General features: G+C 46.5%; 1 protein-coding gene across 2 annotated transcripts; it reads right to left on the reverse strand.

Annotated features, from left to right (window-relative positions):
- Positions 1 to 626: 626 nt before the first annotated feature.
- HEXA (hexosaminidase subunit alpha) lies at positions 627 to 27910 on the reverse strand. 2 transcript variants are annotated; one of them, XM_032417325.1, is made up of 14 exons: positions 27620 to 27910; positions 13944 to 14036; positions 12962 to 13027; positions 11275 to 11321; positions 10652 to 10762; positions 9427 to 9528; positions 8819 to 8951; positions 8023 to 8203; positions 6958 to 7044; positions 6613 to 6685; positions 5683 to 5866; positions 5370 to 5460; positions 4857 to 4961; positions 627 to 2267 (listed from the first exon to the last, which is right to left on the reverse strand). In XM_032417325.1, the coding sequence occupies exons 1-14, from the start codon at positions 27870 to 27872 to the stop codon at positions 2201 to 2203; spliced, it is 1593 nt and encodes a 530-aa protein (XP_032273216.1). In that variant the 5' UTR covers positions 27873 to 27910; the 3' UTR covers positions 627 to 2200. The 2 variants fall into 2 exon arrangements, with proteins under 2 accessions (XP_032273216.1, XP_032273217.1); XM_032417326.1 differs by lacking the exon at positions 627 to 2267 and adding an exon at positions 2729 to 3823.
- Positions 27911 to 27945: the final 35 nt, after the last annotated feature.

Consider the following 27945-nt stretch of genomic DNA (forward strand, 5'->3'; position numbering starts at 1 on the left):
AAAAAGTGAGGATAATATTGATACCTAACTCACTGGTTAGGAAGGGGGTTAAATAAGTTAATATCCAATAAAGTACTTATAACAGTGCCTGACACAGAAAGCACATAAAAATGAAGAAGCACTGTTCCCCTAGATGAATCTTCACAAGCATCTTCAAATTTCTGATTTATGTGAGTCTAAACATCCACATAGTTCTCTCAAAATTCCTATGTTCAACATCTTCTCTTTTATAATAGATTATCCAGATACCTCCAACATGCTTTCTCTTACATTCAGCAGCACCCCAGCACAGCAGAGATGCCCCTCTTCCCAGCCCGTGTCTGCCTGCCGGCTGGTACACACACACACACACACACACACACACACACACACACACACAAACTCTCTCTCTCTCTCTCTCCTCTTTTGGGGGTGCCTTCTAAAATATCCCTAATTTGCTATAAAGTGAGCTATAAAAAAATTATTAACAATGAAGAAAAATCACAGCTAAGTATCAGATACTCCAAAGAAAATGAGATCTAAAATAAATTCTAGAAAGTGGTTATTTTGGGAAGGGACTGGCAAAGGGGACATATATAACATCTCATCTCTTTTAAAAAAATCTGAAGCAAATATAACTACTGAGATGTGGTAAATTTGGGTGGTGGTTATACTGTGTTTATTATTTTATTCTCTACACTTTTCCATTTGCTTGAAACATTTGAAATCATGAAAAAATATAAGTAGTTACTGTGGTAGAGAAGACATAACATGGATGTGGTTAGAGTACAGTAATTATTGTGAAAATAAGCAAGACTCACAGACTTTTTCACTTTAAAAATCTCTGAAAAATGCAGGAAAACACACACACACACGGACTGCTGCAAAAAGGATTTTTTTTTTTTTTGCAAAAAGGATTTTTAAAAACAACCGTGAGGACTGTAAAGATTTATATACAGAGTGAATAGTAATGAAAAAATTCAACAAGTAAACATTTCACTGAAACTGGTTAATATGTATTTATGTATACATTTATTTATTAACAGTTGGAATAAAAGGATACTAATTTTCAAATTTTCAGAGTTTATTTATTTATAAGAAAAAATACAGAATGATTTTAACAGACAAAGTACCCAGTTCCTACTTATTTTCTTTCTTAGTGGGGAAAAAAAAGTATATGAAACACAATTGTCATGGCCTGTATTGATTAATCTTACAAGTGATGTTGACAAAACTATAAAAACCTAAACTTTAGAGAGCAGCAATGCTGCCACCGTGTGTGTATATGTACATCAGTACAAATTCAGTCAGTCTATACCCACAGAACCCCTTTTCACCCTTTGCCATTATCATTCGGCTTTCTGAAGCCCCTGCTGTTCCCGTGCTGTCAGGTCCTCCGCTTTCCCATCCCTATGCTAATGCACTGAGGTGCACCTAGATTCCAAGGGCGTGGGCTAGCTGGCACTTGATCTCAACTCCTACCAAGGAGAGGGGACGCTGCATGTCCTCCCAGCCTCCATTCACTCCTTTACTTGTATCCCCATTAGGCCTGCTTTTACTAAGATCCGTAAGAGAGCAGCGCGGCCTCTGCGCTAAGATAAAGAATCAGGAAATCATCGGGGCCCTTCCTCGCCCCCTGGTGGTGCACAAGGAACATAAGCAGCTGGAGGCGGCCGGCCCGGTGCAGGGTGGGCACTGAATGCACAGCCCAAGTAAAAGGGGAGATGGAGAAGCAGTGGTTCTGGGCACTGGAACAGACTGGGCAGCTGCCTGGCACTGCCTCTGACCCCCCACAGGTTCCAGGTCTGATGAGGATCTTCAGGTCAATGTGCTCGTGATCAGGGGGCCCAAGGGAGCAATGGTGGAGGTTGGGGAACAGCACATCCCACAAGTGAAAGTCTTGACTGGGCCACACGAATTTTTTTTAATTGTAAAAATAGTAACATTACAGAAAATGTTTATAATAGGAATAAGAAATCATAGAAATGTACTGCTGCAACAGTGTTTCATGGCCTCTTCCTTCATTGACTTGACTGAGACAACCTAAGTGTCTGATCTTTTTACTTCACATTATCTCAAAAAGTAACAGTTCTGATCAGGAAGGAAGCAGGGGCAATTAAAGTGAGCAGCATTTCAGGGTCCCAGGTAAGGGGGCTCCTTTGGTAGCGCAGATGGTAGAGGCTTAGCTTGTATCTCTCCAGGCCAGAGCCTTGGGCTGGGCTCACCTGGGCTGTATGGAGACCCTGTCCCCAAGAGGATTCTGCAGACAGAAGATGCCCACCCTGTCCCTGTAAAAACAGCACAAGAAGGCAGGGCTGTGGTATACCTCCAACCAGGTCCCCACGGGAGCGTGATAAAGGGACCGAAAGATGTCGTTTACGGACCAAATTCTACTCAGACCCCTTCTCAGCCTGTCTTCCCCAAGTTTCTGTGTCCACCAGACTAGAAACCTTCTGAAAGAAATGTCTGAGACTTCTCCATTGCCCTTGCAACCCAGGACCAGGTAAAAGGATTAAATCATCATCAAAGAAATCCTCATCTAGAACAGCTGCTGCCTACTGTTGGCCCAGCCTCTGGACTGCATCGTTGCTGCTGCTGCTTTTTTTTTTTTTTAAAGATTTTATTTATTTATTTGACAGAGAGAGACACAGTGAGAGAGGGAACACAAGCAGGGGGAGTGGCAGAGGGAGGAGCAGGCTTCCCGTGGAGCAGGGAGCCCGACGCGGGGCTCGATCCCAGGACCCTGGGATCATGACCTGAGCCCACGGCAGACGCTTAACGACTGAGCCCCCCAGGCACCCCTGCATCATTGGTTCTGAACACGAAACCACCAAGGGGCAGTCTGGCCCAACAGTGAGTCATTTCTTCCTAGGCAAAGCGGGTCACATGTGCAAAGACCCTCTACCAGAGCCACTTGCCCACCTCCCGGCCCTCAGGGGCTGTCCCCTCATGGCTTCGGCTGAGCCATCAAGTCTTTGAGAAGATGCTATTGGGCTGCAAATGGATGGGAGGATGTGGGTGGAAGTTGCTGGCATATTGGGGAGTGGACCAGGGCCTCTTGGGACCAAATCCTTCAAATGCAACACCTAACACAGTGTCAAGACCACAATGTATGTTCAATATTATTAAAACAACGGTTGCACGAAACTGAACTAACAAGAAACCCAAAGCAGAAGAAAAGCTCCAGGGGAAGGAAGTGTGTGAGTATGCATGGGGGAGGGCTGCTCTGTAACTAGGTTGGGTCTGGAGCCCTTGCCACTCCCCAGAACTTCCTGGGGCTACTATAATGCCTTCTTCCATACACAGAAGCCTTGGAGGCCTAAGTGACCTCTGCACTTGGAGGGAAGGGAAGTGAGCAGACTGAGCATGGGGGTATGTGGTTAGACTAAGTGTCGGGGGTGGGAGAGGCGTCACACAGCTCAGAGGCTGCGCAGGGTTTCATTCCCAGCTGTCAACTTTTGAGATTCCTCCAGGGGCCGACACTGATCCCAGCCTGGCTGGGCTGCTGCGCCCTGTCGCTCTCAGGAGCAGAAGGCCAGGGCAGGCAGCTCCCTACCCCAGGGCCAGTCACATTTCTCTTACACAGGTAATCCATATTCATTATGGAAAAATGCCACATCACTCTTTATTGGATGCTAGTGCCAACACTGGCCCCCTTTTCTCCGTGCACAGGGGCACGTGGGCAAGGGGCTCCGTCCCCCGGCCGGGATGCAGTGGAAGCCTGGCCCCACTCCCAATCTCCTAGGGCCAGCACCCTCCTCAGTGCCTGGGGCTGCTTGCTCAGGTTTGTTCAAACTCCTGTTCACAGTAGCCTACACTGAGGGGCTGGGCCTGGACACCTCGCCTGCAAGAGGACATGAAGAAACAGGGCGAGATGAGCCACTGAGACAGGGTCAGTCCAAGGCCCCCGCAACACCTCTACCACAACCAGCAGTCTCCCCTTCCACTCCCCCAGTGCATCTTGAACTGCCACTGTATACCAGAATTACTCAGGGATCTCATTTCCAGAGATTCTTACTTGGCCTGGGCTCACATGTTGGCAAGAATCTGCATTCTGAACAGGCGCCCTACAGGGACATCCGGGAATTTGGGGGGACACCTCTTTCTAACCCGCCTCTGTACCCGAGTCCCAAATAACGCAGCACCTTCAGAAAAGAGCTGATGCCTAGGGGTGCCCAGTGCTCTTGGCCCACCGAGCCCCCCTATAATGGCTCAAATGCTGTAAATGCAGTGGCGGCGGGGGACCAACGTGCTGTCCTGTTCACGCACGGGGTGTGGACATGAAATCCCGTTTAGCCTCACAAGTTCCAGGATGTGACCAGTCTCCATAGGGGACCCCTGGGCATGCCTTCTTTATTATTCAAACGAGCAAGGTGCATAGAGCTGGTAGGGAACTAGCTCAGTCGCCCGGTGAATTACCCACAGTTGAGGCCTAGACCTTGTCACGGCTGGCTCTCAGGCCTGCACTAGGCTGCATCCTCCAGGTCCTCAAGACTTAGTCGATGAATAAATCAGTGAAATGACCACCTTATGCAGGCCCATCCCCAACAGTTGCATGGGTGCCAGGAGAGCCCATAAAAGCATGGCCATGGCTAAGAGCATAGACTTTGAAGTTGGCTTGGATCAAATTCTGGTTCTGAGTGATTTGGGGCTTTACATTAACTTCTCTGTGCCTCAGCTGCCTATCTCTAAAGGGAGGATAAAACTGCCTACCTTCCAGAGTTATGGTTAAGATTCAATGAAATAAGGCCCATAAAGGGCTCAGCACAGTGCTTGCCACAAAGTAAGCCTCTGTCAGCATTCGCTATTGTTTTTCCTGTAAGTCCTCAATCCGCCCACCCACTGTGGGAAGGCCCCAACACGGCCTGCTTGCTTACCTTAGGAGCTCACAGCGGAATTGTGTCAAACGTTTAAAGGCAAAGTCCAGGCTAGTCACCAACTTGTTGCTCCACAGCCTCTCAGCAACAGCCCCTGCCCTGGGCCTAGAGGGAAGGGTCACGCACCAGGTTGGCTCCCTTCAAGGGAGCCGGACACTCACAGGCTGCTGCCTCTTATTTAGGCACCCTGCACTCAGGGCCAAGGTCATTCAGAGCGACAACCTGGCTGGGGGGCTCCTGGGGACTTCTAGGGCTCAGCTCCATCTTCATTAAGAGGTGGATCATGATCCCACTCCCATCCTCTCCCAGAGATATGGAACCAGAGTAAGTTAGTTGTAAAGGGATCATGAACTGTTATTGACAGTAGCAGCAGGTGCTCTCAAAATGTACAGCTCCTTCTTTCTCAGGCCTGGAAGGAGGGCACTTGTCTGGGGGCGACTAGACAGGAGCGAGTCTATAAGGAAGAACCCATGCCCAGAAGCTCAACCACCCACATCCTCAGGAAGCCCTTACCAGAGTCTGGGGGCCAGATTGGTGCTGTCCACGTACTCCCCCCACATACAGGCCTCTCCACCAATCACGAGAGCCTTCTGCTGAGGGCTACCTAAGGGGAAACAAGGACCAAGAGGCCGCTGCTGGTGGTGGTGGGGGGGGGGGGGGGGAGGTAACCCTAGGGTTTCCCCCCAACCACCTTCCTAATGTAGGCCCCTCTCCAGAGAGCTCATATCTCATCTCACCTGAAAGGTCTAGCCCAGACCCTCCTGTCTCCCGCTCTGTGCACCAGCCCAGCCTCCTCTGGTCAGCAAGGAGAGCTCCCTGTTTTCACCTTTAAATTCCAGGGGTTCCACCATGTAGATCTGTCTCCAGTCAGGGCCATAAGTTATATGATTCAGGTACCAGGGGGCAGAGAGCAGGGCGCGGAAGCCAGCTCCGGTGATCAGCTCCATCTCCTTCGTATAACGTACCGGCTCCTCTTCTCGCCATACCTGAATGATTGTATCTGGCCGAACCTGTCAGAAAATTAATGGCACATCGCTGAGATTTCTGGCCCACGTGCTTATACAAACAACCCAGGCCAAGGGATATGTGCCCACTCTGCTCTCAAGCAGCTAAGCATTTCTCTGTGACTCCTAACCCCTGGGCGCCTAGCACAGAACAGAAGCCAAGGACTCTGTAGGCCCTAGGAATCCTCCCTGCTGCCTCCACCCCCAGTCCTTCTGCAGCCTCCTTGTCCGGAATGAGACAGTAATACTGGCTGTGAGCTAAGGGAGACAAGCAGTGGGAGACAAGCAAGGGAGACTCATCAAGAGCTACCATGTCCAAGAATCTCCAGATGTTTCTGATGAGACAAGGTTCCTGCAGAGCCCCTGCATTTGGCAAGAGGCTGGGACCTAACTGATCAACAATGAAGGAGAAAGTAGCCCTGCTCCCAAACCCGGAAGACCCTAGTCTATGACTCAGAAAGGAAAAGCCAACCGAGCACGCCAGTCTCAGGAATTCTAAGTAACCCGGCAGCAGAAATAACTCTTGATCAGTTTGTGGTGAGGGAAGAGAGACACATGTTCTGACACTCACACCCAGGGCTTAGACCTCTGTGACCTTTCTGGAGGGGAAAGGAGAGATGGCCCCTCAGTGCTCTGAATATTAAAGCCTAATCCAAACCCAGGGAGGACCAGTCTGTGCAGAGGCAGAGAAGGGCTGAGAGACCAGAGGGAAGCACTGTAGGTGGCTCCTTCTCTCTCTGCCCCTGGCTCACCTTTACTTTATTATCAAACACCTCCTGCCACACCACATAGCCCTTGCCATAGGCAGAGACGATGTTCAGCAGCCTGGAGAGTAAAGAAAGGGTCTGCTCAGCTCAAATAGGTTCTAGGCTGTTGGTGCCAGTGCTCAAGGGGTTGAGGCTGCCTAGGGACTCGCTCCTGATTGAGCAGTGTCTTCCCCAGTTGGGAACTGACTACTCCAAAGTTGAAAAGATAGGACAAAGTACCCCTCCAAGGGCCTAGAGAGTGGTCAAGCAGGGCCTGGCCCTGGTATGGAAAGGGAGGACTGCACAGGAGGTAACCCCAAGAAACCCCGCCCACCCTCTTTCCTTCCTCACGTCTGTATGTAGAAAGACTCCAGCTCCTTGAAGTCATTACCAAAGCCTTGCTTCTTCATAAAGGCCTGGATATCTGGGTTGGACTTCCTGAATCCCAAGAGAAAATGAAGATTAATTCTTTCAACATCCTCAAAGTCCAAAGCTTGGGGATTAGTCACCTGGCCTCCCACAACTTCTTTTTTCACTTGAAAAACCAATCAACTTCAGATCTCAGAGGCCCCAAATATGGCAGGTGTGGCTGAACAAAGCTGTGTGAAGGGGGCCACTGACATAGGCTGAGCAAGGAGGAGTTTCGACCCCAAGAGCTTTCAACTTAAACTCTCAACAAGAACACATATTAACCTGTCTGGTCTACAGCATGTGGGGTCTTGGTCTGGGGCTCTGGCACACTGGATTCTGGCTTCCCTGTTTAACCCCCCGCACTCAGGCATATTCTGCTCTTCTCATTTATTCTTTATTCCAGCTGGATGTTAAGTGTTGCTGTTACCTGCTGCAGCTCCCTCCCCCAAGAACGTTTACATTTTGTTCACATTTCTTCCTGGAATGTTTTCCCCCTCCTCCACTTCTCAGAAAAGCCTATTTCACCCAGATCCAGCTCTAATGTCCACTTCTCAGAGAAGCCCATCAGCCTCTTTTGAGCAAAGTAGATCTGAAGGTTTGGACCTTACACTTTAATACTGACTAGACACTTTCATACATTAGTGTCAAATTCATCTGTGTCTTGACCCTTCAACCAGACTATTTTACAAAAGCGGGGATTATTTTTCTCTATCCTGGACTTTCCCAAGACAATTCTGTTCCCAGACCTGGTTCTTCCCTAAGTATATCAAGAATATGACAGGAAAAAGGGACAGTTTCACATTCACAGCCTTGCCAAAATCAGGGAAGGCCCTGATGTAGGTGGAGAGAGGAAAGGCCCAAGGCCTGAGCCATCTGGACGGAGACAGATTGTTCTCAGAGGTTAGCCCCTGAGGAGCACCTAAGGTAGGTAGCCTCTTAGGAGCTAACCTCTATTCTGAGTGAGCAATTCATCAGGCAGGGATGGGAAGATCAAAGGGATCATACCAGCAGGTGAAATCAACCTCATCTCCTCCAAGGTGAAGATAAAAATCCGGGAAGACAGAGCTGACCTCCAGAAAAAATGTGCTCATGAATTCATAAGTACTGTTGAGAATGGGATTCACTGGTCCAAAGGTGCCAGAGGGATGAGACCCAGAGTAGCAAGGAGTCAATAATCCAGGGACACCTAAGCCGACAGAGAATCCCACACAAGTGTCACAAATACATAGACCCCCACACTGTCATATACTTAAGGACATCAAGCTGCACAAAGTAAGATAATCATGTTCATAAACATTACATGTACATAGGTAGGGACCATCAGGCACTCACAGACGCTGGTGATCATGAGCTTTTAGTCACAAAGAAATAAGTATATCCACAATCAGAGACAGAGATGGGTTACTGCCAGACGGCTATCAACACACACACTCTAGCCTTGACACACAGCAGGGCTCACCTTTGTTCCCAAAGGCCGCTCTCCTCATACTGCCTTTAGGCAGCAGAGAGAGACTGCCTGATCCAGCCAAACTGGCAAGACCCTTCTTCCCCTCTAGGGCAAAACTTGCAAGAGCATCATTAAGACAAGAACATCTGAGAAGAATCTGCCCATAGTTTAATAGTAAGCAGTGGCCTCCTTTGTCCAAAGTAAGTTCTGCCTACCTCAAGTCCCAGGTGGAAGGAGCTGATGGAAAACATTCTTCCAGGGACCAAGGCCGGGGCATGCCGCATCCAAGAGTCAATGCCCTGAAGCCCCACCGAGGGGGATCAGTAGACTCTTCCTATCTGACTTTATTCTTACCTGGTCCCCAGGACAGAGTGTGGCCAGGAGTGTCAAACTCTACCAACACACGGATACCCCGAAGCCGTGCATATTCAATCACCTCCCTCACATCCTGTGCTGTGTAGATATGGGTGGCAGGATTGTACGACCCCTGAAAGGCACAAGACACCCTTAACAATGTCATTATCTGAAGGCTAGCAGAGTAGAAGATACTCAAAATGCCTCCAGGACTCACTGTATATCAGGAAATCTACCCACAGCTCTTTGGTATCAGGGACTATCTCCAAGGATCTTTATCATAATTTCCCATAAGCTAGCATAATTTCCCATATGACACTCTTTACCTGAGTGTCATAATGCCAGTAAGACAACAAGGTAGGCAGGCAGCAGAATATAAACAAACAAAAAGAAAATGAGACCAGGAGAGATTATCTGTCAGAGAAAATTAATGGCAAAGTTTGGACTCAAACTTAGGTCTCCTGGTCCAAATCCAGTGCCCTTCCCCTAAGTCAGTGTGTCCCTCAAACTGGCTGGTGAGGATGAGAGCCAGTGTCCTTGCCAGCAGGGCCACAGCCCAGGCTCAGACATCAACCCACAAACTTGCTCTTGGAGAAATTAAGATGTACCTTTCTGGTGAGCTCTGGAAAAGTGAAGCTGTCATATGGGAAAGAAGAGTCATCGACCAGATGCCAGTGGAACACATTGAATTTATTGTATGCCATGACGTCCTGTAGATCAGAGCACACACTGTGAACCCATCAGAGCTTCTCCAGTTTCGGCCTCAAACTTGGGAAGGTAGGCAGACTGGTAGGCTGCTCCACATACCCCACCAGGCTCAATCTGCACCAGCTTCCTGATCAATGTTTATAGGGTCTATCTATCAAATCTTCCCATCAGGGAATGCCTTACCACAGAGGGAAGGAAGACCTAGCACATTTCTTCTTCTCCCAGGGCACATCCAAAGATGTCTGACAGAGGCATTATCTCCTCTTTTTTAGCCACATTGAGAGGACAGCCGCAACTATGTGGTACCCTGGTTTTCCAAAAGCACCACCATGCCCTGAAGACTAATAGGTCTTACTGCCATTTGTTCTGGGTTGTCTGACTAACATTTATCCAAACTGTGAAGTCTATGGTTGAATTTAGTAGCACCATAACCCATAAATCTCAGAAGCCAAGACTGATGGATGTGTCCCCTCCTTTGGTTCCAGAAGAGGAGCAAAGGAAAAGGTAGACACATGAGTTGGATCAGCAACTGTAAGATAAGACTGCCCATCAAACTTAAGATAGTTAGGAACAGGGCGCCTGGGTGGCTCAGTTGGTTAAGCGACTGCCTTCGGCTCAGGTCATGATCCTGGAGTCCCTGGATCAAGTCCCGCATCAGGCTCCCTGCTCGGCAGGGAATCTGCTTCGCCCTCTGACCCCATCCCCTCTCATGTGTTCTCTCTCTCTCATTCTCTCTCTCAAATAAATAAATAAAATCTTTAAAAAAAAAAAAAAGATAGTTAGGAACATCCTGAGCTATGGCTTTTGAACATCTCTTTCCTATGATCTTGTCCGTAACTAAGCTAAAATAAGCTTGGCTTGATCAAAGAAGCCAATTCCCCAAACCACCTTCTATATTCCTGGAGATAACCTGGACATTGATCCAGAGCAGCCAGTGGGGTAGATTTAAATCACTCCTTTTTTTTTCTTTTTTGTCTTAGAGCGGGTCATCTTTTCCATTTTCCCTAGGAGCTCATGAAGTTACATACATTCCCTCTGCAACTCTTTAGGAATATGGCAACTGGTCTACCCCTTGCCCCATCACCCCGAACACTAAGGGCAAAGATGGCCTTAAGGCCTGGGTACCAGAGTGTCCAGGATGCTAGTCAGTGGCAGGTAATGGCGAGCCGTATCCAACAACAAGCCCCGGTGAGAGAAGCGGGGAAAGTCTTCAATCTCGGTCTTGTTGATAAAGAACTGTGCGGACCAAACATTGAACATATCAAGATTCAAAGGGAACTCACCATGGGGGTGGAGGGGAATGAGGAAAAATCTCCTGATCCTTCAAAAATCTATGACTGTTCTGCAGAGCAACTATCTCCCCAAATGCCCCACATCTCAACTTAGGCGACCATAAGCAGGCTCCTGTCAGAGGGTAACGGTCCCCTGCTAGCCAGATATAACTGTCCCACACACTGCTCAGCCTACACATTCTGGATTTTCACTGTTAATCTGTTTATTTTCTTCAAAGCAGTGTGGTCTCAAGGTCATTACTAAATAATGACTCAGGGGAACTAAATTACAGTGATTACAAACAGGCCCAATCTACCAAACCGGTTTCCACTCATGTCTCCTTCTAACTCTTGTTGGGGCCATCATGAGCCACCAGGACTCTGTCTAAGACAAAGTAAGTTATTCCCAGGATTCTCAACATTCGGAGCAAATCCCCAGAGGTATAAAAGGAACCCTTTCGGAGGGCCCCCACTCACCGTGCCCTCAGGAGATCTCCAAACAAGCTGGCTAAAAGTCTCCAGACCTATGGGGAAGTAGAGAGAGTAAAGGCTTAGGGATGTGGGAAAAGAGATGCACCCATTTGGAAGGTTCCTAACGTGACAGAGGAGAATGCCTGGGCACATGGTAAAAGTGGATATAGTACAGGCTTGATGAGTCTCAACACGGATGCAAAGGGGATACTAGGAAGCCAACATCTGTTTTTACTCTGCATTTTATTTTGGGAGGTGGCAGTGTAAGGGACTTTAGTGCCTCTCCTAGGAACACACTAACCCTCAAAATCCACATACCTCTTATCCATATTTCCTAAGCCTTGAACTCACAAGAGTATTAAGAGAGGCCAAGATGTCTGCTTATGAGTACAGAGGCAGGGACAAACCAGCTCACACGGATTAAGGCTTTCCAAATTAATACTGATCAGGAGCTAAGGGAGCTGAGAAAAAGGGGTCCTCAATCTACTGCCCCTTCTATTATCCAAGACTGAATTGTGAAAAAGTAGTCATAAGCTGAAGTTTCCAAGGAGCTTGGGTCCACAGCTGGACCGCGAAGACAAAGAATCATCTACCTTTCCTCTTGAGAGGGGAACTAGCTATAGAGACCTGAGATATGGTAGGGAGCAACGGCCCCAGAAGGACTGCCCCAGTCCACTGGACACAAACTCCTAGATTCTAGCAAGGCCCAAGGGCAGGCAGGCTGAGTCCAGAGTGTTATATGTTCTCGACAACTGGAGCCCCTCTTCTGAAAACGCAGCAGAAGGATTTCCAGAGTCCCAAAATTTCAGCATGAAAGAATCTGAGGTCTTAGCGGTCACTTGGCACCTACTTCGAGGCAGACTGCTCTTACATTGTTTTGGCTTCTTTCTATTTTGATTCTGACACCCAGAATTCTGGAGTCCCAGATTTCCCCCTGCCCCAACCTGACTAATCACAGCACCTGCACAAAAGGTATAGAGAGAGCAGAGAAGGGAGTCAGCTCCCTGTTTCTCCCAAACACAGGAGAGGAGGAGAGGAGGGGTAAGGGAACAAAGATGAACCAAAACAAGGTCTGAAATTCTGTGAGAATTTCCCTCCTCATTCACCAGCAGGGGCTTTGCAAAAGTAGTAGAGGTATTTGGCTAAGTCTATATCTAAGGACCAAATACCTTTTCAGTAAACCAAGAGGAAGGGCAGAGGCCCATCACATGTTAGCTAGTAAAGTTCCAATTTTCTCCTGAAATACTATAGTTCTACATGACTTATACTATTTACTTCTTTTTGACATTTATCTATTTCTTGTGATCAAGTTTTCCTTTTTAAAGAACCTTTTCAATTACGTGTGTTTCGTGAGAGCTGAACAGGCAGTGTTTGTGGCAGAGTCCCAAGCAGCCTGTTCCCTGCTGGCACCCGGAACATCAGCCTGCAGGATGTCTCACTGCTTCCCCAGAGCACCTGCCCAGGAGAGCTGCTGCCACCATTGCACGGGCTGACACCTGCCAACTTCTAGAGACAGCTGTAAGGAGAACAAGCCCTTCAGGGAGATGGGGAAACACTCCAATCGGTCTCCATAAAGAAAGCTTCCTACACTGAGGATACGTGCTGGGCCCCCAGTCTTGTCCTCCCAACCCACCAATGCCAACCTTCCCACTTCATCCCTCACTTTCTCTCCCAGCATCAGTCCCCATGTTACCTCGGAGAGCTCCCCAGACAGTCTCAGAGAGGAGGAAACAATGATCATCATTTATGGTCAGGGTGTCTGAAACGACAGGAATGACTCCATTGGTTAAGGACTTCTACTCTCAGATTACAGATCACACGTCCTGTGTAAATCCTTGGATTAAAAAACAACAGTAAGATCACATTTTTTTTTTTCCTTTCAAAGAGGAGACATCCCCAGAGCAGAGCAACTGCAGGTCAGCTAGGCTTGGGTAAGAGTGGGAGGGTGGTCTCCCAGAGGCTCTGTGGGCCCTAGAAGATAATGCACGAGGAGGGTCAGGCTAGAGAAGAAAAGTACCACCTGCCTTGTGGTTCAGTCTACCCCTCCAGAAACATGAGTTCCTGCCAGCCCTTAGCTGAAAGTATGAGGCGGACAGGGATGCTTGGAGGATGTGGCCAGGTTACAGTGTTCCCAAAGCCTTTGTAATCACCCTCCTTTCCCTTTGTCTCCAGGCTTCATTTAGCTACTTCATCCAAGAATGTGAGGAGGAAGCCAAGACTTGAACGTTCATTTTGGAGATTGAGAAGTTCCCCGATACTGCTGCTTAGGGAGGACAGGAGGCATCACAGGGCTCATGACTTGACTTTATTCAGTCATTATGTCCAAAAACATTATGACCAAAAACTCCTTCTCTCCCCAGAGTGGGGTCTCTTAAAGAAAATCAGCAAAGTGTACAAACTCCTAAAACGGCAACAGAATTACACGCAGTCCAGAAGGCAAGTGTCCTCTGGGACTCCGTGAAAAGCCACTGTGACGTTCCACAGCCAACCTTCAGACACTGGTTAGAGTGCGTATGAAAAATTGACCTTCTGTGGCTCTCAGCCCTTGATGACCCGGGGTCTCCACAGTCCTGGAGGGCTGTAGGCCTAGCATCGGGAACTTAGGTCAGACCAACCCGAGTTACAGCCCCAGACAAGTGCTTGCTCTCTACAACAGGGAACAGGGTGGTACTTACAGTTTTCAACCGACTCCAAAGAAGGAAGCTGGTTACATCCAGGAGTGACCACAAGGATAACCAATGAATTCTTCTCCGGTGCATGCTGTTTTCCTGAAAGGACAGGGAAACTCAGTGTGGCTGACCTGCCACCAGAAGCAACAGGCAAAATCAAGGTCCTACAGGAAGGTCCCTAGCTCTAGCCCCTCCCGCTCGCATGCGTGTGGGAAGAGGCACGGGAGGAGAGGGCATCTAGGGAGGAGAGGGCATCTAGGGAGGAGAGGGCATCTAGGGAGGAGAGGGCATCTAGGGAGGAGAGGGCATCTACCCTCGCTCGGCACAGCCACTGCCTCATCACCTGCTCCATCTTCTCGTTTTGGTTGTGTCGCCCTCTCTCCCCAGTAACCTGCCCTGACCCACGTATCAATGATCTGGCAGCAGTTCTTTGTAACCAGGGCTCTATACTTCTAGTTTGGTACAGTAAGCACGATTCCAATACTTTGACAACTGCTTTTAAACTAGAGGCAGCTTGAGGGCATTTCTACTCAAAGCGTGGTCTGCAGATTAGCTGCTGACTTGCAAACTGCAATACTGGTTGAAACGAAAGGTACTGATAGATAGGAAGCTTATACAATGCCAGAATGTAAATCAATTATGTCAGAATAAACACCCTGTTTAGTCCTAACATTTTTCATAACACATTTTTTTGATGAAGGGAATAGTTTCACATTCCGGTGTGTGTACCTCTCCTCTCAGTGCAGACTCTCGCTTGAAGGAGCACTGTTCTGGAGGGCTCCAGGTAAAAGGTTTCCAGCTTTGTAAAAGCCCAGGAGCTGATGCAAGCAGATGAAGCGGATGACCAGAGGAGCTCCTATGCAAAGGGGGCCTGAGATCATCGAGCTGGTGCCCCAGCAAAGGTACATGGTTACCAGCCCATCCTGCTTCCTTCCCTCTTCCCAAACAGGCTCTCTGTCTGAGGCAGTCTTCTGCCCAACAGTGGAAAGCCACCAAGTATGAGCCAACATCTAGCATAGTTCTTCAGATGTACCCCACCCCCCCAAAAACATACAGAGCCAAAGCCAAAATACTAATGCACCATCCCTTCCCATCCACCTAATGGTTCTTCTTTGTGACCTTCAAGGTGGTTCTGATTATACTGCCCCAAGCCTGACCTCAATGAACTCCTTCTTTCTATTCTTTTCTGGAACCACATGCATCCACACTGGCACCACAACCATGACTTCCTATAACCACAAAGTCAGGGATAGGATGGCCTGGGAAAAGGCAGGGAGAGAGAATTCAGAACCAAATTGGATCCCAAATGTTATCCATCTCTAGGGCAGAAGTAACCCAAGAGCCTTGAGCCATTTCCAGAAAGCCTGCTCAAACTTCCTGAGCACTACCACATGGCCGCATCTCAGCTCTCGGGCTCTCCAAGAAGCAAGCCAATAAGGCGCCCTTTTCTATCATCAAGAACAAAATGTATTCTTTCCCCTCCTTGAAAATATCCTGCATCCCACACTAATACCTACCTAAATCCTGCAGGGAGAAGGGAATTTGAGGCTACTCTGGGCCAGGCCAACTCACAACTCCATTCTAAACCCTGAAAACTCATCTCCAACAACAGAGAACAAACAGACTGTCAGGGCAGAGACTACCCTCAAAGCAGAATCTGTAGGGCCCTCCCAAGCTCCCCAAGCAGACAGGCCATCTCTACAAACCCCCAAGACCAAGGAGGACTTAACTGAGAGGTAGGAGCGAAGAAAACTATAAAAGAATATTCTTCCTTAAACTATGCCCTCATCCCTTGCTACCTTGCCCCCACTCCAATCCCATATATCACAAAGCCCTAATATCAATATGTGGAGAGCTCATCTGCATACTACCCAGGTGGCCATCCAAAAGAGGGCAAAGTCCTGAGCTTTAGTGTTAATTCCCTGGACCTCAGCCTACGAAACTGAGGAGAAATCACAACTATCCACGTGCAACTGCCACAGTCACTGTCCTAATGACATTTAGAGGCTGCACAAACACCAGGTTTATCTGAACTATTGCCTGGAACATAAAAAAAAACTCTAACTTCTGTTGTTGCTAATATTTTTTTTCCTAAAACACACCTGCACTCTGTCCTCTAAATCCAGAGTCTTTTCAGGGGTTGGGTTGTAGACTCCTTACAAGATCTGATGAAAATAAAAATGAAAGGACTTTTTCCCCTAGAACAATGGCCCTTACTAAGGGCTCATCCCTCCACCCCCTGCCTCTAATCTTATGGTGAAGAATCTGTGTCCTAAGCGTTCTCAGTGACTCATTTGGGTTTGGGCTGATAAAGGAGGTAGAGTCATGGCTGCTATTTAAACAAGCCATGAGGGGGAAGGTCTGGGGGAGGTGGCAATGTGAGAACTGGCAAAACAGGAGGGGCACTGGGTCATTTAAAAGGATGTAAATAGCGTATCATCATTGTGGTTTTCTGCCTCCAAGCTGCTACCTTGAAGCAAGCAGGAAATAGGCAGGGGACAGGCCAGCTTCCTCCACACGCACCCACATGCTCTGCACTGGGAAGAACTGAGGTGTAGGAAGCATGGCATGGCACACTCACAATGAGCCCGGCTGGCACAACAGGAAATTCTGAAGCCTCAAGTGCTCAGGAAGAAGCATGGCAAACAGAGCACTGAGTTGGGAAATCAGGAAAGATTGGTTCTGGTTCTCCTGCTGCTAAGCTGAGCGAGTCTCGGGACTCCTATTTTCTCCCCTGCAAACAATGGCAAGATAGGACCGCATCCCGGCTACTCCTCCAAAGAGGTAATACTTGGTGACTCCACACACAGATAGTATGCTCCAAGGTCCGAGTCCATGACCATTACTTCCTATCTCTATTGCTTCCCCATTCCCCTGCTTTCATGTACACCTGCTCTTTTCCTCTGCTTCACTGAAAAGTTTGCACCTTCTAAATTTAGGAAGGGGAAAACATTCAGACAGTACAGAAGTGTTTACAACAAAAAAGCTAGTTACCTTTGGCACCCCTCCCCTTTCAGCATCATTTAGCCTACACAGACAGGTCAGCTCTGGACATGGAACTCTTGAGACCCTTTTTCTACCACAGTCCTGCTGTTGAACTTCCTCCAGATGCCAGTGCTATGACCCTTCCATTACTCTTCTGTTCTCAGTTCTCTCCCATCTTCACTTCCCTCCCTGCTGGCCTAGGTGTGCTGATCCATCACCTCAAACACAACCTAGCCAGGGCTCTCAGCAACCTGTCCTTTTCTTCTGCTGCATCCAGTGGATCAATTAACATCTGCCTTCTGTGCACCTACCCTGGCTACTGCATCCTACTGGAAGGAAGAGAGAATGTCATGGAACAGCAGGATTGGGCTGCTGTAAAATCATGGTCTCTCATCTTGGCTGGGCCCTGATGCTGCTGCCCTGAACATCTCCCGTCTCCACCACTGCTTTCTGCTATGCTCCACAAGAGCTATTTCAAATTTGAGCCACTTTCTTCAAGTCTGTAACTCGATCACCACCACCCTTACTCTCAGTAGACAATCAAAAGAGCACTCCCATCCATCTCTACTTCCCCTCTCCTCCCTGACAAAAACACCTGCAACATACGCCTGGTTTTTATCTTTGCCTCCTATCCTGGTGGAAGGGGTTTCCTTTCACCTGTGCTCTGGATCGCTCCTCAGTCTCCTTTTGTATAAATGATTTCCCTTTTCCCCCAAATCTTCCAATTATTTCTTTCTATTGATCCTTTCCCACTAGCATTCAAATATTTGCAAGTCTTCCTGGTTTCAACTCCATGTCATCTCCAACAGATTCTTTCTTTTGTCTTCTGGTCCCAAAGAAACTCCAGAGAAAATGCAGCCTAAGCAGTTAGGTGCTGAACTTCAAAGCCAGACAGACCTGGGTTCAAATCTTAGTTCCAACACTTTCTAGCTGTGGGACCCTGCGCAAGTTATTTTCCCTCTGTGCTGCAATTTCTTAACCCAAAAAATGGGGATCGTGATTGGTAACTACCTTACTGGGCTGTTGGGAAGATTAAATGAGTCAGTGCATGTAAAAGGCTTAGTCAGTGCCCAGACACAGGTGCTCATGGAGTTGGCCAACCTTAGTCCTCTCTTGGTAGCCACTTCTGACATCCTTATCTACTCCTTAGTCCACTATAACATGGCTTCCTTTTCCTCCACTCCTCTGCAAATGCCTTCACCAAGGTCCTCTGGTTCTACAACTACATTCAAGGGACCCTTTTCAATTCATTCTTCATTCATTCATTCAACAGTTATTTACTGAGTGCTTACTATGTGCCAGGCTGTTCTAAGTGCTGGGGACACAGAGTGTCCCAACACGGTGATCAAAACAGACAAAAATCCCTGCTGTCCCAGAGGTAATATTCTGGTGGCCACTCACTTCTTCGGGGACCTCCTGGCAGCATCAGACATCCCTGATGTTCATGAAACTAAACTCCCTTAGCTTAGGGGACACGTCTCTCTCTTGGTTTTCCTTCAAGCTCCTTGAATATGCTTCCTCATTCTCCCCTTCCTTCACCAGCCCCTACATGCTGATGTTCCCCAAAGTCTCTAGGCTTCTCTTTTTCTCTTCACTTACACTCTCCTTGGACAATGTCATCCACCCCACAGTTGGTTGATGATTCACAAATCTACCTTTCCATGCCAACTCTTTTTCTGGGACTCTAGACTCATAGGCCTACACTCAAATAGCTTAAAAGCCCTTCAAATCTTAAATACTAAGTTGAACTAACTCTTCATTCCTCTTCCTGGCTGATCTTCTCTCTCAGTTTGATAATAGTACCATCTATTGATTTATCCAGACCAGAAACCTCTTCCTTCTCTCATCTTTCTGAGTAGATGAAAAATTCACGCCCCCATAATATTTACCGATGGCCTACTATGTGTCAAACACTGTGCTAAGCACTGAGATTACAACACTAAAAAAGAAAGACCCAACCAAGTAAGTCTAGTTATAACAAAATCCTTATCTCAACATCTTTACCACCCTCCCACCCTCACTGAGTCAATGCCTTAATTCAGCCTCTGGTAAATTCTCACCTGAATGACTAAAAAAAATCCCCCAGTTGTTCTGCCTCCATATATACCCCATTTCAATCTACCGTCCTCTGTGAGCTTTTAATATGAAGATCTTTTCTCTGCTCCTGTGCAGGAATTCTCACGGTAACACAATGAACTCTTTACAGGATCCTGAAAATGCCACATTTTCTCCATACTTTCCTTTGCACATATTGCTTCCTCCAAGTGAAGCAAACTTTGCATTGCCTCCACATCTCACCTAATTATGAAATAGCTGATTCTTCCTTTTATAAAACTTTTCTGTCATTCCCCCACCCTTTCCTAAGAGACCTTCCTAGTAGATCATGAAACAACGTATACATACATTTTTTCATAACACTTATCTTAATATATGCTGTTTATTTGTCTATCTCCTCACCGAGGCTGTAAGTTCCTCAACAGCAGGGGCCAATCTCAGGGCCTTTGTATTTCCAGTGCCTGACACACGGTAGTCATTCAATAAATGTTTGCTGAAAAAATGAATGATGCTAGAATTAAAAAATGCACATTTAATGCTATGTATGCATAATGATTGTGCTACATGATAATCAGGCATAAATGGCAAGTAGTTAATGGAGAGATTACTTTTATACGCCCAAACCTAGTATTTGTGAAGTCCTGGGATTAGGGTGGGGAATGGTAAGAAGACCCCCAGGCATACAGAAAGTGCCTTTTCAGGCACTGCTTTGAAGAACCGTGGCTCCATTAATCCAAAGATTCAGGTCTTTCTACTCTCTGGAAGGGAGCGCCCATTCCTGCATCAGGGTACCCAGAAAATATGTCTTTACCTCAGTGCACAATAGCTTCTCCTTGCACCCAACCTGCTCCTCCATGAACCAAAATATTCCCATCATATCAATGTGTTTAATTCACAGGATTTTAGCAGCATGGAGAAAACATTCGTTTTGGTTATAAAGTGGCATTGGTTTGGCTTCTGGAGTGGACACTAGGAAAGTCAACCCAGCCTAGGCACCTTCCTGCTCTTTCAGGTGTATCCTGCCCTGCTGTGTCCTGGTATTCTCCTAGGCTGGTGCCCTGTCGATTCTCCATGTCCACATTGTTCCCCTCCCCCTCCCACCTTTATCTCTGTCATATCCAGGCTTTCTCTCCCCATATTCAGTCTAATGAAAGCCCTAGAAATCATTCATTTACCACTCATTTCTTCATTCCAACCAGGATATACTGAGCATTTACTGTACGTCTGGAACTGTGCTAGGTGCTGGGGCAGTTCAAAATAAAAACAAGCCCAGTCCTTGCCCTTGAGAAGCTCACAGTCTAGTAGGAGAGACAAATACAAACAACAATTACAAAGCAGTGTGATTAGGGTTAAGGGTGGATATTATAGCTACCTCCAGAAAGGAAGGGATGCTTCACCTTGGAGAGGATTTCTGAGCAGAACTTTGAACCCTGAGATGGTGTTTGCCAGGCTACCAACAGGGGAAAAGCAGCCAATGCAAAAGTACATTGTTGTGGCTAGGGGAAGAGGCAAGGCCGCCCCTGTCAAACCTCTTATCCCAGTAAAGTAGGAGTCTGAGAACCCAACTGCCCCTGAGCCTGGAGCCCCGCCACAGTGCTGCTGTATTCAGTCTGGACCACAGTGCCTCCTCCTACGAGCCCCAAGACTTTTCACCCTCTAGAGACTACGAATATCCACTCAGAAGTGCAATCTATTCAGCCCATAAATGAATCCTCAATGTTCTCCCTTCTACCTTCTTTGTAAATGTTGTAGTTAAAAGTTTTCTTGTTTTCCCCTACTTTTAAAACTTAATCTGTTCTCTTCCTCTCTCCCCACCCACAAGAGAGCACCTCCCTGTAATTCTGGATCCCAAAAGATAACAGGTTAACATTTTGCACAGTCTTTCAATTTTTTTTTCTAAATACACAGATTTATTATTTTTAAAGCAAAAATGAGATCCTAATATATAATAGTCTGTAACTTTTTCCCCACTTACCAAATGATTTGCAGATCTTTTAATGTCAATATATATAGATCTGTATCTTTACTTATAAATGCTAAATAGAATTCAATTTTTGAAATATACTTTAAAAAGTGGTAAGTCCTAACTTCTCTTTGTGGACATTATAGAATGCTTCTAAGTTTCTGATATTATAAGCAATGCTCTAGTAAACATTCAGATATATATATATATATATATATATTTTTTTTTTTTTTTAAAGCATTGGTTGAGAGATTTCTGTAGGAAAATTACTAGAGGTAGAAATGCTAGGCCAAAGATATGAAAATTTTTGGTTTTGACACTGCCAAATTACTCTTCCAAACTGTTATATTTGAACAAAAGTATAAAACTGATTTATATCTGAACCAACATACATGAGCCCATCCCTCCACATCCTTCCAAAACTAGACTATCTCAATTCTTTTTCAACTATGCCAGCCTGTTAAAGAAATATACCACTGTTTTAATCTGTTTTTTAAATATAATGACTGAATTTGAAAATCAGTCGCATTTACTGGCCATATATGTGTGTGTGTGTGTGTGTGTGTGTGTGTGTGTGTATTTTTTTTTTTTTTTGAAAGAGAAAGGGAGCAAGCAGGGTGGGGAGGGGCAGAGGGAGAGGGAGAGAGAGAATCTTAAGCAGGCTCAACGCCCAGCGCAGAGCGACTCTGGGCTCAATCTCATGACCATGAGATCCTGATCTGAGCCGAAATCAAGAACCAGACGCTCAACCGACTGAGCCACCCAGGTACCCCTTTACTGGCCATACTCTTTGCACGTTTTAAAAGTTTTTTTCTTGATTTACAGAGCTCTTTTTAGATTTTAACCTGTCTTTTAAGACTGCAAATAGTTTCTCTCTCTCTCTCTCTCCCTCTGCTTGTGCTGTCAAATAAATAAAATCTTTAAAAGAAAAAAAGGGACGCCTGGGTGGCTCAGTTGGTTAAGCGGCTGGCTTCGGCCCGGGTCATGATCCCAGGGTCCTGGGATCGAGTCCCACATCAGGCTCCTTGCTCAGCAGGGAGCCTGCTTCTCTCTCTCTCTCTCCCTCTGCTTGTGCTCTGTCAAATAAATAAAATCTTAAAAAAAAAAAAAAAATACTGCAAATAGTTCCCCCATTGTGTCCTTTTTCTTTTTTTTTTTTAAAGATTTTATTTATTTATTTGACAGAGAGAGAGATAGCGAGAGCAGGAACACAAGCAGGGGGAGTGGGAGAGGGAGAAGCAGGCTTCCTGCCGAGCAGGGAGCCCGATGTGGGACTTGATCCCAGGACCCTGGGCTCATGACCTGAGCCGAAGGCAGATACTTAACGACTGAGCCACCCAGGCACCCTGTGTCCTTATTTTTTAACCTTATGGTTCTCTTGCTTTGGTTTTTATGTAGTCAAATTTGTTCATCTTTTCCTTTATGGTTTCTTTTATCCGCTTGCTTAGAAAGGCCACCTCTGCCTCTGGGACCATATAAACAGTTTCCTATACTTCTAATAGTTTTATGGCATGGCTTTTATCTTTAGATCTTTAACCACCTGGAATTTACTTTTGTGTTTGATATGAGATATAGATTTAATTTTATTTTTTCCCAAATGGATAACCAGTCATCCTTACATATTTATTGACTAAACATCTTTGCACTTTTGATTAGAAATGTTTCCTTGACCATGTATTAAATTCTCCCATGTATATGAACTCTTGTTTGTCTCCGGAGCTTATTTTCATGGCAGTCTTATAGTTGGGAGGACCTACCATGTCATACCGCTATCATCTTTTGTCATGCTGCCCAGTATATAGACGCCTCTGCTCATTTCTGTTCTGGACCCACACTCCCATTCCTATAAATGTTGTTTCTTGTCCTCCACCAAGCCACCTGGACTACATATCACCCACCCCCACAAGCCTCTGGAATCCTGTTATTGAACTACCAACATCCTCAGTCTCTTCTACATCCTCCTTAACTGAAGACTGGCTCTCCCCAGGAATATTATTTCCCCTACAACCTGCTCTGAGAGGCAGCTCCTTTTCAGCTGCTTCCAGGACAACTAGTCTCTACCATCAAGTGAAAAAAGCACCTCTTTTCTGTGGCTCATGATACTCAGTTGTAAAATCTCGAGCCTCCCCTTGTCACCAACACTGCAACATCCTGGTCACCTCTTTACTACCCAAGACTTTGGGTCCTGGTCTCCAGTCTTCCTCTCCATTCCAAGGTTGGCTTTCATCCTAGGTGATTTCAACACTCAAGAGGAAGAACTAACCCACAGTCTAGCTTAGCAGTTCTCCAACAACACCTTAACACCCTCCCATGGTCACCTTTTGGACCTTCTTGTCCCCTGGGGGTATTCCAACTCATTCTCTCAAGCTTCTGTACTGTATAACTAACCTGCTGAACCACCCTAGATCTGTGTGCTTCAACCACAGTGACACTGAGTTTCTTAAATATATGACATGAAGGCTTCTTTCCTGAAGGCTTTTCCCACATGCAGTTCTTTCCATGTGAATTACTACCTATTCCACCAACTCCTACTTTCAAATATGATTGGACAGCTCTTTATGGAAGCCTTCTCAAAAGGTACCCTCTCCTACACCCCAACACACACACGTGGGTCAGATGTTCCCAAAGTACCTTGTACTTACCAGCAAAAATCACTTTACTGATACTTTACTGTATTCCCACTTCCAGAGACTATAAATTCTTTAAGGACAAGGACAGTTCAATTAATATTCTTGGACAAGTGCTAATGACAAATTATAGTTGCTTAGTAAATACTACTTGTACTAAGGATGGAAGGAAAGAAGGAAGCTGGCCAGAAACACTACTGGAATCTGATAATGATGGGCCCGGGATCAAAACATTCATAACTTGAGTGCTAATGATTAAGCAATTAGATGTTAGAAGTTACTATCTGAGGTAATTAACACTAAAGTATGATCAGGGCTTACTCCTACCAAAGGCCAGTAGTTTTCCAAATCACTAATCGGTATAATGCTTGGTGAAAATATTTGTGAGTAGTAGACCGCCCCAAGATTGCAAAATCTTTGTAGACAAACAGACCTGACTGGAATTTCTGCTCCACCACTACTAGCTGTGAAACCCTGCACATGTTACTTAGCCTTTGTGAGTCTCAGTTCTGAAGGATGGGGATAACACCAACCTCACAGAGCTATTAAAAGGATGAAAGGGTGTAATATAAAGCAAGTGCCAGACACTCAATAAATGCTAGTTTCCTTCCACCTTCTACTTCCTTTTTCTTAAGAAGTCAGTTTTGCCACTTGGCTGGAGGAGCCCAGAGTTGGGGTGTCCTGTGGGATAACCACACCATCAGAACAGCTTCTCTGAGGGCTTTTCATGAGCTTCTCATAGGAGCCCGAAAGCTCCACTACTGTGTGATGACACCCTGTATGGCAAACAGGCTGAAACTCCAATAATATAAAAGGGACATGAGCTTAGAACTCTGAATTTACCTCAAACTAGGACTGTGGCTCTAGTCCAAAGACCAAAGCCATTAACGTGGGATCTCAGTACTAGTTACTACCAGGACAAGGTCAAATAAGACAACAGTTAAACTTTTCAGCTAGGATATAGTGTACCTGGTAAGCCATCTCCCTTGCTCCCAAAGCTTTGCAAAAGAAGGGAAGGCTGCTTACTGATACCCAAGGTGATAAGCACCCAAACTTCCTGCATCCGAGCGTACACTTCCAAACGAAAAAGCTCTACACCATACCCAAGCCCAATCACCTTCAAGAAGTGGACATCAATAGCACACCACTATTGTCTAGATTCAGGGCTGAGTGCAACGCTAAGGAAGCTTAAGCAATAACAAAAGCTTAAAACAGAAGCAACGAAATGAAAGAGAGAAGTTGACACAGTAATGGGTCTTCTTCACTATAGCCAGGAATTGAGAAGAAAAGCAAATCCATTTCTCTATGACGATGGATTATATAGATCCATAAACCTTGAGGCAGATCACAGAAAACCCTTCACACATAAAACTACACATAAAACTTTATCACCTCGGGCGCCTGGGTGGCTCAGATGGTTGAGCGTCTGCCTTCGGCTCAGGTCATGATCCCGGGGTCCTGGGATCGAGTCCCGTGTTGGGCTCCCTGCTGGGCGGGGAGCCTGCTTCTCCCTCTGCCTCTGCCTCTTTCTCTCTCTCTCTCTCTCTGACTCTCATGAATAAATAAAAAACATTAAAAAAAAAAAACTTTATCAGCTCCACAGATCCAACTTCCTCTCTTCAGCTGTCCTCATTGTCAGTGACTCCACAAAGGTGGGAGAGAACTCCTAATCCAACTGGCTAACTCTCTTGTTGATACACATTGTCTCACCCCTTATCAATTATTTCAGGGACAGCAGAGGAAATTTAGGAAGATGCAGAAATATAAAAGTTACCTCTTTTATTTCTAAAAGAAGTATTGGTTGGGCAGTAAATGTAATCCACAGGAAAAGGATTGAGGTTTATGCCTTAAAGAGGCAAGAAATTGACAATGTGCCCCAGCAAAAAACTGTGCAGCTATAAGAAAAGATAGCTCACACTTGCTATTAAAAACAAAAACAAATTGAAATAATCATCTTATTTAGTTTTTTTATCTGTCTCTAAATCTTTCATTAGGGAATTTACTAGGACACCATTGTCACATATCATCCCCATTTCTATTTTCTTCCTTATACTCTAGACCTACAGCAATGGAGGTAATAGCTTAATTTAGATGTATATGAATTATCCGAATTTATACCATAGTAGCAAACATTCTAATATCTTTTAAGCATTTTATAATACATTGTGTCCTTTTGCTTCATATTTCCCCAATTGGACTTCAAAGCTTGAGCCTACTTTTTTTTTTTTAAAGATTTTATTTATTTATTTGAGAGAGAGAGAATGAGAGAGAGAGAGCATGAGAGTGGGGAGGGTCAGAGGGAGAAGCAGACTCCCTGCCGAGCAGGGAGCCCGATGCGGGACTCGATCCAGGGACTCCAGGATCATGACCTGAGCCGAAGGCAGTCGCTTAACCAACTGAGCCACCCAGGCGCCCCAAGCCTACTTTTTTTTTTAACACTTATTTGTTTTAGAGAGAAAGAGAGGGAGGGCACAAGCGGGAGGGGCAGGGAGAGGGAAAGAGAATCTCAAGCAGACTTGCCGCTGAAGGTGGAGGCCGATGTAGGGCTCGATCTCAAGACCCTGAGATCACGACCTGAGCTGAAACCAAGGGTCAGATACTTAATCGACTGCACCACCTAGGCGCCCTGAGTCTACTTTTGAGCATGTTTTTCTTGTAACCTCCGCGCTAGAATAGGCACATACCAATTAGATGACAGATCTTTTTTTTTTTTTTTGGACAAGCTAGGCCCTAACTGTTCTATACCAAAATAAACATATTCTGAATGCCAATCTTGTCTAAGGCATTACTTGTCATAAAAGATTCACAGAATTACGTGATCTACCACACACAATAGCTGGCCTTTTATCCTTCCCAGCCTAATCCATCTTACCAGTTAAGAACTACCCTGATACTGAGACTCTATTCCTTTCCCTAGATTATCTAAGTACCATCTGTTTAATGAAATGCCTTTAATTCTATAAATCAAATGAGAACATTTGTGAAAGTAATTTAATCACACTTGAAACACGGTACAAGATGATGTTACCATATGGCCCAATCATAAATATGGCTTCCCCCCATAACTACCTATACATCATAACCAGAGAACCGGATTCCAAAATAGTGTGAAGAAAACTCTAAATTTTAAGCCCAGAAAGCAGAATTTTATTCCTTTGTGTTGCTGACTCTTCTTACCAATTTTCTGTGAAATAATCCACAAATACAATTTTCAGCAACTACCTTAAAGAAAACTGCTCACCCCTGCTGTTTTAGATGAAACTAATATTCAAAGCACTCCTGACTTCACTTCAATCCCACACTTCCCCCCAACCTCATTCTTCCCCACTCCCCAGCCCCACCCTCATCACATACACCCTCAAAGCACTTTGAGCTCAATCATAACCATCTGTGCCTCTGCTCATGCCTTTCTTCCTCCCTGGAAGACTCTTTCAGTCCTGGCCAATTATATCCACCACCCCACTTCAAGTGGTTACTCAAAATTCATTTCCCTATGGAAGTGTTCTCCGATTTCTCTCACAGTTTAAACATTTACTGGACATGCCATGTGTCAAGACACTTTTTATGTAATTCTGCATAGGTCAAGTCATTTCTAATGTCTTATCTTGCCAATCTTTGGTGTCAGCTCTGATGTCCTCTACCCAGCCCCGGTCACAGCCTCACTGGGACCCTAGACACTTGAACACGGTCAGACGGATCACCTTCGATGTCTCCTGGCCCAGTATTTTCAGCAGTTTACATCCTGATTGAACTGCAGTCCCGTAGCAGGCATTCTTGGTGAAACAGAGCCCGGGGGGCAGGATTCCAGAGAAATCCTGGCTCCAGAAGTCAGCTCAGTGAAGCAGAGAATGGAGCTGGGGACTAAACGTTGGGGGGGGGGGTCTGAGATGACAGCTGGAGAAAGGGCGCAGGAGGAAGTGGGGACCAGAGGGTTGTGACTAGACGACAGGGTTGGGCAGAAGCCAAAAGAAGGGCGTCTCGGGAGGTTTGGGGAGGCGCCCCCGGGCAGGCTCTCTCGGAGCCGGAAACGAGGCAGGGCAGGTCCGACTCACTTGTGGGTTCAGGAGGTTGCCAAGAGCGGGAGGTGAAGAGGAGGTCGCGGTAGCGCTGGAAGGCCTCGTCGAGGACGGAGCAGCCCGGCTGCGCGGCCGAACTGACGTGGTACTGGAACTGGAAGTTGTGCGGGAAGATGGCGTAGTGGGACTCGGAGGTTTGGATGTACTGGGGCCAGGGCCAGAGGGCCGCCGCCCGGCCGGCGAGCGCTGCCGCCAGCAGCAGCGGAAACCAGAGCCCCGAGCCCGCCATGGCCCGCCGCTCTCCTCGCTCCCGGCCGCCGGGGCCACGTGAGCCCCCGGTCAGCTGAGCGGCGCCGCAGCCA

Source organism: Phoca vitulina, unplaced genomic scaffold (assembly GCF_004348235.1).
Source record: "Phoca vitulina isolate PV1807 unplaced genomic scaffold, GSC_HSeal_1.0 scaffold20, whole genome shotgun sequence".
Classification (NCBI taxonomy): Eukaryota; Metazoa; Chordata; class Mammalia; order Carnivora; family Phocidae; genus Phoca; species Phoca vitulina.

Bases quoted from the DNA above. Each gene is read 5' to 3' on its own strand.
- HEXA (XM_032417325.1), bottom strand. From the start codon at position 27,872: ATGGCGGGCTCGGGGCTCTGGTTTCCGCTGCTGCTGGCGGCAGCGCTC. The intron at 11,322-12,961 runs GTAACATGGGGA...ACTTCCCCATAG, and splicing joins TGTCTGGGGAGCTCTCCGAG to GTCTGGAGACTTTTAGCCAG. The intron at 2,268-4,856 runs GTAAGCAAGCAG...CTGTTTTTACAG, and splicing joins TTCCGCTGTGAGCTCCTAAG to GGACAGGGTGGGCATCTTCT.